General features: G+C 43.9%; 2 protein-coding genes across 2 annotated transcripts; one reads left to right on the forward strand and one right to left on the reverse strand.

Moving 5' to 3' along the window:
* Positions 1 to 986: 986 nt before the first annotated feature.
* inpp1 (inositol polyphosphate-1-phosphatase) lies at positions 987 to 5,257 on the forward strand. Its single transcript, XM_086117704.1, has 6 exons — positions 987 to 1,181; positions 2,389 to 2,604; positions 2,696 to 2,756; positions 3,163 to 3,363; positions 3,440 to 3,614; positions 4,017 to 5,257. Exons 2-6 carry the CDS (start codon positions 2,401 to 2,403, stop codon positions 4,504 to 4,506), a joined length of 1,131 nt encoding a protein of 376 aa, XP_085973830.1. The 5' UTR covers positions 987 to 1,181; positions 2,389 to 2,400; the 3' UTR covers positions 4,507 to 5,257.
* On the reverse strand, positions 5,075 to 12,367 carry dnajc14 (DnaJ (Hsp40) homolog, subfamily C, member 14). Its single transcript, XM_086117702.1, has 7 exons — positions 12,308 to 12,367; positions 9,764 to 11,160; positions 9,542 to 9,648; positions 8,714 to 8,833; positions 8,471 to 8,631; positions 8,293 to 8,395; positions 5,075 to 7,847 (listed from the first exon to the last, which is right to left on the reverse strand). Exons 2-7 carry the CDS (start codon positions 10,973 to 10,975, stop codon positions 7,550 to 7,552), a joined length of 2,001 nt encoding a protein of 666 aa, XP_085973828.1. The 5' UTR covers positions 10,976 to 11,160; positions 12,308 to 12,367; the 3' UTR covers positions 5,075 to 7,549.
* Positions 12,368 to 13,289: the final 922 nt, after the last annotated feature.

The raw sequence follows: 13,289 nt of genomic DNA on the forward strand, positions 1-13,289 counted from the left end.
CGGAAGGCATTTTCATTGTCAGGTCTTCAATCTGCTTTTGGCTAAACTCTAGGATGCTTTGTTAACTCACGGGTGTCTTCTTGTAGTGAGTCAAGCATGTCCAACTTGCTTAGCTTTGTATTGATTGATTCCAGCAGAGATGCATCCGCTTCCATGACACCACCCGGCTCACTCATACTCTCCGACCAAGGTTGTTGGGATCTGGGATTTTTCTTGGGCACAGGTTTATCAGCAGACTTTTTAGATCCCACTTTGTCAATGCCCTTCGGCATCTTCAGTAGATTAGAGGGCTTGGGCAGTGAAGGCCTCTGTGGTTTTGATGACATGGACCACATCACGATGGCCGTGACGACGGAACTGCAGAGAATCCCAGAAGAATTCTTCCAGGAGTACAGGAAGACATGGCAGGGAGTCAAACCAAGTTAAGTTCTTTTAGTTGAAGTGAACTTCTTTCCAGCAAGTGATGGCTTTTGTCTTTGGATATACAATATTGTAGTGACCCACTGGCAATTTCTGTTGGGGCAAAATGGGTGGTGCCCCTCAAGATGGTTATTATGGTAGATTTTGGGTTCAAGCCTTATAGCCAAAACATCAACCACTCTGAATATAGCATGAGAAATAATCAAAATGATCTTTGATATAGAAATTAAGTGGGAATTCTCCTTTTGACAATTATTTTCCAAACAATTGCTTGCAAATTCTTGCAGAGAAGTATAGAAATAAAGTGTTGCATATAGACATCTGTTTCCTACCTTTAAATCATTGTTGATAATTATTGTGAGAGACCATTAACATGATCGGCCGCGACATGTGGGGGTACTCGTCACATATACGAACTTTTCTACGGTACTGTATTCTTAGTTAATTGAGACGCATTTGCAAACATTTCCAATTGACACGGTAGCTGTAAAATGGGATTTGTACCGTTTCCTGTTTGCTGTGAATGTCTTACTTCACTTACTTCCGGGTTGCCTGGATATGAATGCACCACGCCCCGCCTTCCTGCATCTGACGTCAAGAAACGGGAGCGCAGCTCGAAAAAAAATTACCAATAACGAATTCAAACGTCAAATTCACATCAAATTATCCGCGAATCGGTGCCCGCGGGACGGTGAAAAGGTTTTTTGACCAAGCAGGAAAAGACGAGACATCAAGAAAGCAGCGTTTCAAAAGCGTTTTTGGTAAGCGATTACATTCCTTTGCTGCCCGCGTGAACCAAAATTATGCTAACGTTACACTTCCTAGCCGCCCTGACAGATGTAATTGTTGGACAACGATCACTCATTATCGGTCATCAAGCTGAGTGAACGCCAGAAGGACGAATAACTTTTTCAGCTTCTTCTGTTGACGTCTTAAGAAAACATAACGCCAACTCTCTATTTTATTATTTATTTATCTATCGGTATCACCTTGGTGTCACGCACTGTGTCCGTTAATTCGGCTTATCACTATGGGGTGATATTTAAGATTTGATGTGAACGGGTTGCTTTCCAAAAATAGGTCCATCTTATTTATTGCATAGTGATTTGAAATCTCATAAACAACATGTCGCAAGTTCGACAGTACCACCTACAAACAGGTGACATATTTGCTCAACAGTCAGTATTTTCTATTCCGAAAAGCAGTTTCACAATACTCGATAAATGAAAGCAATTGTCGTTGTTATATTGCATGTCTGTAATTCTATGAATGTTGTAGTGTGAATTTTTCAAGGAATAAACTTGACCTTGAAAGTGGTCGATGCTGACCTTGGTAGAGATGTTTGGGCACTGTTCCTCAGAAAGGTGATTCCTTATTAAAGATTATCAAGGCTGCGGGGCAACTATACAGTTCCATTTGAGTAGTCTTAAAATAATTGTTTATTGACTACAAATAATGTACAATGAACCCTCTGGATTCTTGACGAACCCCTTTAAACACATCGGACTAAAAGCGAATCATACGAGAACTGAAGCAAAATTTCCTTGAGGAAATTATGTAAATCCAATCATCCATTCCATACACCCCAAATTTTGAACAAAAAATGACATTTATAGAGAATAACTATAGTTAAACATTTATGAAACATTGTGAAATACGAAACACAAAAAAATGACGAAAACGGATAAATGAACCTTCACTGAAAACTCTTTGACCTTTGAAAGACTGCGAGAAAAATCACCTGGCTCTGGATGGAGATTTTCCTCACATGCGCCTCGGCTTAATGAAGGTTTGGAAACATTGCCTTCGAGATTGGTGGCAAATTTAGCGATGCAATGACCCACATCCTTCCATTGCAACACGCCGCTTCCCCACATGCTCTGTATTCATTTGCTGCTATAATTAGCCCAGCATATACCAGCCCCACGTCACACTTTCCAGCTCTGTTTTGTCTAAAAATCTCCTCAGTGAGGTCCAGACATGGCCGAGCTGCTGAGGCTGCTGCTGCAGGTGTCGGAGAAAGCCGCCAATGTGGCTCGCGTCTGCAGGCAGGAGGCAGCCCTCTTCCAGCTCCTGGTCCAAGAAAAGACCGCAGATGACAAGAATAAGAAGTTTGTGCAGGACTTCAAGACGCTTGCGGATGTTGTGATTCAGGAGGTGATCCGGCATGATGTTGGTGCTCAGGTATGGAGGTGGCCTCCACTCGGGAATGATGCAAGGGTGACCATTTTGTTCTTTTGTTCCTCTCATTGATGTGCTCTGTCTTTGTGTTCAGTTCCCTGAGATGGTCGGCTTCATCCACGGAGAAGAATCCAACAAGTTTGAAAATGGACTTGGTAATTTTCGAGAGTAGTGATTCTCAAAGTCTAGCGCGAGAACCAATGGTGGTACGCAAAGAAATCACCAAATAAAATCTACGGACTCTGCATGTGGTTGAATATATTTTCAAACAACAATTTGTATTTATTTTTATGACATTTTCAATCATCTAATTTTCTTTATTCGTAAAAAGAGTTTTTCTGTAACTTTTAAGACGTGTTGCAGTACATCCGGGAGTATTTACATAATTTAAGAGGATATACTGTAGCTAAATTGAAGAGAGTAAAATTACTTTTAGGGAAGGTTTCAGTAGACTTAAGAGTATTCTTTTTGGGAGTATTCCTGCACATGAAAGAATAATTCAAAAATGTAAGACTTGTGGATGTGTCCAATGACTGAAGCCTCACATGGTCTGCCTCGCAGGTGAGAGTGTGACTGTAACCGTGCGTGGCACCGAGGAGGAAACGGCAGCGCTTCTGGCCGCAGTGCTGGACGGCAACCTGACGGCGGCGGCGCTCCTGGCACGGGCCATCCACCAAGACCCGGCCACGGTCGACGCCAGTGCGGACGGACTAACGGTACCGCTCAGCCCTTCCGAGCTCGGCATCTGGATAGACCCCATCGGTGAGCGCTTCGTCTTCAACGCTGCGGCCACGCAGAATGTCAACATGGGCTTGAGGTGTTTGTCTGGTTGATTCAGATGCCACCAGCCAGTACATAGAAGGCCGCGAGGAGGTGCTGGAGGAGGGTCACCTGTCGCCTTCAGGTCTGCATTGTGCCCTTGTCCTCATCGGGGTTTACCTCCGCAGCACAGGCGAGCCCGTCATGGGTGTCATCAACCAGCCGTTCAACCACAAAGAACCTGCAGGTGGAAGGTGAGCTGCATAACTGTTGTACTTATCGCATAAAACCACAATGTACGCAAGTATGAAAAGAAATAGTGGGTGTTCATTTCTTAGCTGGACAGTTGTGAGGCAGAAATGTTTGTAGTTGAGTTAGAGGATTTTTTTTTCTTTGCTTATCCCCTGAAATACAAAAATTCAATGCGATGAACTGACTAATAATTACTGAGTACATAAAACAAATCTGATTGACATCTCATCAATTGCTTTTTGAATAATAGTTTTGAATTTTGAAGATGCTTTGTGGACATCCTGCATGTCGGTTCTTGTCGAAAGCTTTAATCGAAGACAGCATTACTCATTTTGGGACATTTGTTATCTTACGCCAGATGTAATGTCACTGAATAATATTCTGACCCAATCGTTTGTTTCCAGCTGGCAGGGGAAGCTCTTCTGGGGAGTTTCCTACGGCGACCTCAACGTGTGCTCAGTGTCACAGCCCAAAAGTGGACCCGAAGGACGTCGGGCACTATCAGTGGTGCTGAGCTCCAGCGAGAAGCAGGTGGTGAAAGACACTCTGGCCTCCCTGTGCGGACCAGAAAAACTGATGTACGCCTCAGGAGCCGGCTACAAAATCTTGTGCGTCATTCAGGGCCTGGCCGACGCCTACGTCCTCTCCGAAGGAAGCACCTTTAAATGGGACTCCTGTGCACCTCACGCGCTGCTCCGAGCCCTCGGTGGGGGTGTGGTCGACCTGACGAAGAGTTTAAAGTGCAGTTCTGAGGCAAAGGTAGAACTTACCTATCACCAGCCTTGTGCTGAGGGTAAAGGTGCTGACCGCTGGGCCAACTACGGAGGCCTGGTGGCTTATGGAGACTGTTCCCAGCTAAGCAGCATCATCAGGGCACTGAGAGGAAAGCTGTAGTGTATTTGGTGTCTATATCACACTCGGATCTATTGTAGAGAAAGGTCTGGTGATGTTATTTTAATATACACAACGTGACTGTATTTTTAACCAAATACATATGTGAGTATTCACTTGGGTGAATATTGAATGAATGTTTTATGTTCGTAAGACTGAAGTTTTCCTTTTAATTACGTCTTCCACTGGATCATGTTAAAAAAGAAAAAAAGAAAAATGTGTCTCTTGATAGTGTGAGGAGCGGAAAGACGATGTGGCCTCAAGAAGAGCAGGAGTCCGACCTGTAACTCCGGAAAGTCTCGTTTCATTGTTGATCAGAACTGTCAGATTCTATAAATATGTCAAGTGAATGGAGCTGTGTGCAGTCATGCGCACCTCTCCAACATCTCCTTGTAAGGAGACCCTCCAATCACCGAAGCCAACCTCCTTCCTTTAACTGGTCATCCAAACAATGAGCCATTTGTAGTACAGCATGTTTGACCGACGATATGTATGTATAATGATTTTATGTTGCTGATATATGCATTGTGAACAGTCTATGCATGCGTGCATACAAACCAGGGCAAAAATGTTGCATTGAGGAAATTATCTTTACTTTGAAAACCAGAGAAAGCAGGGGAAACTTACCCAAGAGTGATCTCTTCAAATGGTCTGCCAGCCAGGGAACAAAAGCCCCCTGATGATTGTCAGATAAAATTTGTACAATATTTCTGCATATTCTGTTTGAAAACATTAAAAGAAAAGAAAACATCCACTCTGCCGTTGTTTTTGTTTTTTTTTGAACTTCCAAGCACCACACATTATGTCCATCAATGTTCATTTTCGTGCTTCGGTGAATGTGTGAGAAGTCAACAATTGCAAATGTTCTCTCTCAATGTTTTTATGGCAACTTGATCAACCAAAGCCTAAACAAGGACGGCAGACCACAAATTGCACATCATTGGAAAAAAAAAAAAATCAAACCAAAGCCAAAACTTAAAATCGTGCTACTTTCTGAGCAAAATCTAAATCTTTTCTTTGACTTTGTTCTCGTGCAACTGCTGAGGAGCAATCTCATTTCAAGCATTACAAGCCTTTGTGGTTCTGGCATGGCTCAACTGATCGGACACCACAAATGCATAAAAGATGAGCGGATTTGACACAGGGAGAGGAACGTGGCAGCATCTTGCGTCAACACCCACAAATTCTTATTGGGAAAAAATCTGAACAGTCAACCACTCCAACCCCTAGAGGCGTCACAATGCAGTGAACTTCATGCTTCGGTGCAGCGGCACACTAACAGCTTGGGCTCATCAAACCGACACTGTCTGAAGTCACAGGCCCTAACACAGCAAAGTATAAAATTGACTCTATACTTTAAAAAAAAAAAAAAAGAGAGCCAAATTCTGCTAGCTCTGCAATCTTTACACAGTCGATGTAAACAGTTTAGTCTTCCTGAAGTTATTTGAAGTGATTATGAATGCAAGCAGTAGCGTGAACCCTTCATGTTAAATGCAGACAAAATGAAATTTCTCTCGTGCTTTTTGTTCCCTTTTGTGAAGTTTGGAAATATTCATGAAGTGACAGTTTATCTTCTGCTTCAAATTCCTCAGTAGACACACAGATTTAGATTGCGGAGAAACCACATTATGTGGAGTTGTTTTTTTCTTTTTTTAAATTGGTGCAGAGGGAAAAAAAATCGGATTCGATGAAATATATCTGCTGAGCAACAGAGGGCAGTACAGACCATTCTTTGCGCCTGTCACTTTCAATGTTGAGAATTTTTGGAACCATATGTGGACTCTATCCCGTGACGCTTTGCCACTGACATATACTGTAAATGAATGGACTAACGATAGGCCCCTTGAAGCCAGAGCGCAGCCATCTTAAGTTGCCACTGGTACTGACGTCTTTTGTCATTTTCGAGCTGAAAAGTTTTACGCTCGGATCTCTGTATGGCGTAATAAGTGCCTCTCGAAAGAACGAATTCCACTGTTTGCACCGACTATACAGAGTATATCACGTCAGTATCGTGATTTGTGACTGACAGAGGTTAGGTTTACATTTCACAGCAGATTCAGATGGTCATTGCTTTCATTTCATTGTTGACGGTTCGAACAGGATGCAGATGAATCTTTCAGGAGCGCTGAGATATATCTCTCACGTGAGAAAGTTCTAAATCGCACACTTACCGATGAAATGTGCTTGAAGCGCTTCTCCCACACTTATTGGTATAACCGTATGCCATACATGGTGATATTTTCGCCACAGAGACAGAAAATAATGGGAAAACTGAGAAGTCAATGTATTCAAGTTAGGTGAAGTTTGAGAGTGGCAACCGAAGATGGTCCCCGGTGGCTTCACCAAAGCGACAAAGCGGCGTTGTTAGAGAACTCCTTGCTCTATGCATGCGGTAATTCCGCGTTGGGTCTAAAGTGGCATGAGAACTTTCAGTTGTCATGTAATTGCATCATGACAGCATGGCAAACGCGTTAAAGCTCAAATACATTTTTGTGAAGTATGACAGAGACCAAACGGTTGACTTTTTTGCGGGGGGGGGGGGGGGGGGGTTGTTTTAACACTTCATCTCTAACTGCTGGCAGAGATGTTCCCTTCAATATAGTGATGTAACACTGATGCAGTGATGCCAACAAGATCATTATGGTCACCTTGGTTAGTTGATTACAGTGAACCATGCCTGCTCAAACGATGGCTTGCAAAGATTTCGTTTCTGAAGGAAGTGAGTGACTGGAAGTGGCAAAGAGCAGGTGAATAAATGATGCGTTGCGGAGAGTTGGCAGGAAAGATTGCAGAAGAATGCGAAGCTACAGTCAGTGTGAAGATGAAGCCAAACGAAGGTGAACGGAAAGCTAACACACCACCACTGGCACCTCTTTAACCTTCCATCATGTTAAATGGAGTCCACAGCTCATCTTCGGGTTTTGTGGGAACCCAGCCTTCCCAAGCAACAGCAATCTCCTCGAGCTGGGATGTCAGCAAGACCCAAAGCGGCCTGTACTGAATGTGTCCCTGGGTTGTTTTCGTAGCTGTCCCATCTCAGCAGACTTCACCTCTGGAAGGGTTTGCGGACTTTCTTCTTTCGCCGAGGCGGAGGTTTGCCGCCATCGGCCCACGGCTCGCTGGGTTCGGGCCGCTGGGCCCCCGGCATGAAAAAGCCCGTCTGCCCAGAGGGGGAAGAGAACGGGGGAGCTCCGGCACCGGGCGGGGGGTGGTGAGATGGACCTGAGGGGAAGAAGCCCCCGTTGGCTGGCATGTCACTGGGGGTTGCTCCCTTGAAGATGCGATTGAAGAAGTCCTGCAAATCTGCCGGGTTGGCTGAACCGGGACCGTGCTCTGAGTGCGGCCTTCAAGGAAGAAGGGGGGGGGGGGGGGAATACAGGCATCAGACATCAAATGTTTCAACAATAGGAGGCCTGCTGCTGACCAAAATATGGAGCACGGTGGAAGAAATTACAGAAGAAATCATAGAAGACATTATTGAAGACAATAGATTAGGTCTTCCCCTCCATGAGCCGGAGTTTCATAAAATGATGGGCAATAATGTGGACTGCACTGCATCAGCACTGAACCTATCCAGACACTATGTATACTTTTTCCCTTTGTGTTTATATTGCGCAGCCTTTGCACTTAACTACGATGCAATACCAATTTGAATTTGATTCATTGCACAACCCTCACTGAAATCCTGAGAAAATTGCGAAACGTGGACTGAACAATAGAAGAGATAACAGAAGTGATGACATAAGAGAAAGGAGATGATGGACGTCCTGTAAATGGAACGTGTGTAACCTGTTTCTGGCGGCATTGCTGTTGTTCTTGGATCCGAAGGAGATGTGATAGGGCACGCGGTGTGTGTCTGGAGAAATAACTATCCTCTGGCAACCCGCCCACTCTGAAACATGACACGATAACATCACAAACAGAACCTCTTTAGTGTCTCTATTGCTTATGACTGAAGACACATCACCTGTAATATCATAGACTTTGCCGTCCATACAGGCAAAGTATGTGATACGTAGGCCCAACATGCTGGACTCGGCCCACAGGTCGCCCTCTTCTGCGCTATGCCGACGACTGCATTCAGCACAGAAGCGGGCCTCGGCAGGTTCTCGATCCATTTCAAAGCGCCTGCGGTAACAAGGACATGTCGGTGTTTGTCATGCTCTCCTACACACGCGCACACGCTATCATGCCGTGCGTGAATACATACTTGTGCTTGCCTTCACATTTGGTACACATCATGGTGTTCATAGCTTCCTTCAGGTCGTCCTGCAGCTTGGTGAGGAACTCGTTCATGGACTTGGAGAGCTCAGTCGCCGCCATGCGCTTCCTGTGAGCAGATCGCTGGGTGAACGGGGACTTGAAGTGATGCGTGCAGTACCCAACGGACAGCGCAAAACAATTTCAGTTATGCGCCTTGGGGCAGTGTATGCTATCAATTCGGTTAATCAGCTGTTGCTGTTCAGGAGAGGCTCAGGTACGATATAGTCGGTTGAAACCCAAGTCAAAATCATGCATAAGAATTTGAAAAAGAAAAATAGACGTCGAAGAATTTGACAAACCTCACCAAAAGACAAAACATTTGCAATCCTTTTTTCTGAAGTAAAACCAAATTATTAGTTATTCTTGTGGTGATAAGCTTGACTTGAAGCTCAAAGCTGAGTTTATTACATGCACTCTTTGCCTGCTCAGCATCGTGTTGGCTGTCAACGTTTACGCAACTTCAATAAATTTCAATCAATTATCATTTTTTATAAGGTTATTTATTTTATTTTTTAGATTCTTCAACACAAATCATCTATGATCCCTGGCTACTCTGTACAGGAAAAGTTTGGCCCCAACATCAAAAAGGTTCAGAACCCCTGGCTTAGATGTCAACTCAAAAGCTGAACATTGCAGAGGTTGCACAATTCCGAAAGTCCCACCTCTAAAACCATGCTATCACCGTCAACTAGGGCAGTCACCATTGAATACTGTTTTTAGAATCGATTATTCAATTGATTAATTTACAGTATTTTGTCGTGTTACTAATACTCACAATTCATATTCTCTTCGAGTTTCTGGGTTACTGACAATATCCCAGGCAGCCCGCAGCACTTTGAACGCCTCACCAGCTCGTGGGTGTTTATTCTTGTCTGGATGGACCTAAAAGAGACCAAATGGGAAAAAAGGTTTTGTGTGTAGAGACAAATTTATTAGTCATCCACTCATCTGAGCCAATCAATAGGAGCGTTTGAATTGTGTTTTTCAGCTGGCATACCTGGACAGCCAGCTGTCTGTAGGCCTTTTTCAGCTCAGCCTCAGTCGCATGGACTTCCACGCCGAGCACCGTGAAGGGATCAAGCTCGTCTTCTGGGATGTCCGCCAGGGCCAGTAGTCTTTTCAGCTCCTGGCCCGGCGGGCCTTTCCCAGTTCGTCCCGGTGACTCAAAACCGGACGCGTGCACTTGGCTATCCCTCCTGAAGCACTTTCTGGCTCTTTCCACAAAAAGCACAATCCTCTTCCAAAAACGGGAATCCTGGAAAACTGTCCAGTATCTTTTCCCCCTCTCTCCACCAAGCCGGACAAAGACACTTTTCATTCGCTGGAACCCGAGCACGACCAAAGCATAAAGAAGTCTGAGAGTTGATAAGGCAGCTTGTTTAGTCCACTTGAGTGACCGAACAACTTTATCCGCCACATCCGTGCCTGCACATTTCGTCCATTTTAAAATCCGACAGGCATCTGCCTTCATTCCCGGTATGTCTGTGATCTTTCCAACGAGCTGCTGCCCCAAGTGGTAAAGTTTCAACCCTCCGGTCTCCACACCAACGCCACAATTATGAGTTAACGTGACGATAATCTCAATCAGCATGTGGACACAGGTGATGCACCAGACGCTGACAGATTCTGACAGCATTTCTTTCAAAGCAAAGATGATTTGTTTGCCCGAGCGCCTGCGGCCACGGTTCAATTGATGGTGGTGATGGTTGCGTCTGCGGGCCTGCTTGTGTCTGCCGCCACTCGACACAAAACTGCCTTTTTGAAAGGAGGGCGGCGTAGAAGCACTCTGAGTGCCCTGCTCTGAAACTGATCCTCCACTCCTCAGTTTGCACTTCCTTCCCGAGCCGAAGCTTCTCCAAGCCGACTCGCCATTCATATGCTGCTCCTTCGCAGATTCATCCTCCTCTTGATTTATGACCTGGGAGCTCACGTGACCATCAGCACTTTCATGTTCCATTCCATCAGAAAGCTCCTCTGTTTCATCTCTGCCCTCCGTGGAGCCGCAGCACTCCACGTCACCAATTCCAGAGTCATGCGGTGTGGCTGGGTTTGTGCTGTCCTCAGCATTCGATGTGTACGCACGGTCATCTTCCACCACTCTCCTCTCCCACTGACTCGACTTATTTACTGAAGTGAAATCACCATCAGTGAGCTCCTCACCAGAATCTGTAAGTGCATCCATCTCTCTCGAAGCTGCAACTCTCTCCATCTTCCAATCTCTTATTTCAAGGCAGTGAAAATAGATTCTTCTGGAAGATGATCTCCTAACGCCATAATCGGTTGCAATATTCTCCCCAGACCCTCACTCCAATGTGAGACTGGGGACTTTTTAGATATCATATCAGCAGCTGATTTGTGCTTTTAAATATTTGAAATCATGCAGCAAGGATATATCTGGAAAGAAACACCACAAACACAACACATAAATTGACAAAAAAATGCGTCAGGGACATAATTCTTCATAGCAAAAGGGCTTCTTGGCAAAAAATATTACATTGTTGTAAAGGCTATGCATTATCAATCAATGAATCAAATTTCATTTGTAGTTTACATGAGTTAAAACAAACACTCCCCTCACTTTTCCAAAACGATACGCACGCACGCACACAAAGGCTACGAATTAAATCTCAAACATCTGTCACGAAAAGGGAGAATGTTAATAAGTAGCTAATGTGGTTTTGCAGGCATTGCACAGGCCTGAACTTCAGACATGCTTCTTAATCATAAACGATTGCAGATCATTGACCGCAACGTTGTGAAAAAATGAACAATGTCAATCAACCATTCAAGTCCTCAAAATATCATCGAAAAGTTTAAATATTTTGTTCGTACTACATTTGCAATATACTGTACTTTGTATATCATGACACTGCACTTCAATGTACATTCCCACTATTCACAGTCGATTTATGTAAATAAAAAAATGAAGTCACGTGAACAAATTAGACTACTTTTTAAAAATAACTGCTATGAATTTTAACTTTTCACATTGACAAAATGAAGAAATGTCACCGAGTCTTCAAACGCGTCTTGCTAGATAAACGTAACCAGCAGTTTGACATAAAGCCGATATAAAGTGGCTATAAATCGTGTTGGGATAGTTTAACCGTTAGAAACAAAAACAAAGCCACTTCATGTTCATGTCAGCCAGGTGCTTTAGAGGCGGCTAATGCTAGCAGACGCCCTGATTGTTAGCCTTGGGAAACACCCTACCAAACACGGCAGTCGAACAGGCGGGTTAAATGAGTTAACTTTAGTTCCACTGCCTGTCCACCTTTTCGTTAGATGCTGAGAAAATGTGGCGACAAAATACAAACACAACTACAAATTGTGCTTTAACAAGAAAACATGTCACCGTTGAGCTAGCTATTAGCTAGCGACGAATGGTAACAGTTAGCTGATAAACCACAGTTTCGCCTTCCTGTGAGAACAGACCAAGCAGTTTAAACATCATTGGTATACCGACAAGACGGACATCTAATTTTCATGTGCATTCAAAATACCCTAGACACCATTTATCGCTGTCAGATAAGTGTATAACCTTGTTTGTGAACAGGCTGCCAGGTGCCCGTAGTGTTGTTTTTAATGGTGCTCTTCTTCTTCTTCTCTTCTTCATTTTTTAACTTCTTACTTCCTGTTCGGCTTCTTTTTTTGCCGGACCTTTCCCGAGTCCATCAACACGTTTGTGCGCTACTGCCATCTATTGACCAGGAAAACCAGGAGGATTACTTGACTGCAAGATTTTTTTTATTTGTATTTCGAGGGGTTTTATACATTATTAATGCTTAAACTTGTTTTTACATAACCAACTGAAAAGTTCATTTATTGAGCTCTACTTAGCTCACTGGCCGTCTTGTTTCAGTAACATTTTAATGTTGTTTTGGATAAAATTGTGCATTTATGACTGTAACCTAGCATATTTTCTTTGATCCAGGTACAGTAGCAGTTTTGAGGGAGCCTTACCCAAATGTTTAAGGGTCTATAGGCATAGATTTTGGGCATGGAGGTCCTTCCTGACTCCGACCCTCCAAGCTTATCTGTGCTCGTGGCTGGCACTGAGTTGGGTTCCTGGCCCCAAATTTCCCCCATATTGTATAGTTATGATTCCTCTCAAAAGGCCATTATCCCGGAAATCATCATATGATCAATCTGATCTCCCCGTGTTTCGTCTTTTTTTCAGGTCCTCTCGCTTCTGCACACATTGATACTAAATAAATAAATACAACTTACATTTTCTGTTCACTGAACACTCTAAATTGTCTAAAATCCAAATGTGAGTCGAAATGCTTTCTCTGTCCATATGGGCCATGAGATTGGCAGGTTACCAGCGCACGTCTTCACCACACCTCTGGCCCAAACTCATCTGGGAAAAAACCCAAGTCACGTGTCTTATTAGTGGGCAAGCAATCCAATACTTTGTTAAGCCTGCTTCTCGATATACAGTAAGAGTCGACAGCAAAGGATTAAAAAAAGGACATGGCCCAAAGATATACTGTATTGTATTATCAATCATAACAAAGCCC

Source organism: Hippocampus guttulatus, chromosome 8 (assembly GCF_054856545.1).
Source record: "Hippocampus guttulatus isolate MCC_2025c chromosome 8, RoL_Hgut_1.0, whole genome shotgun sequence".
Classification (NCBI taxonomy): Eukaryota; Metazoa; Chordata; class Actinopteri; order Syngnathiformes; family Syngnathidae; genus Hippocampus; species Hippocampus guttulatus.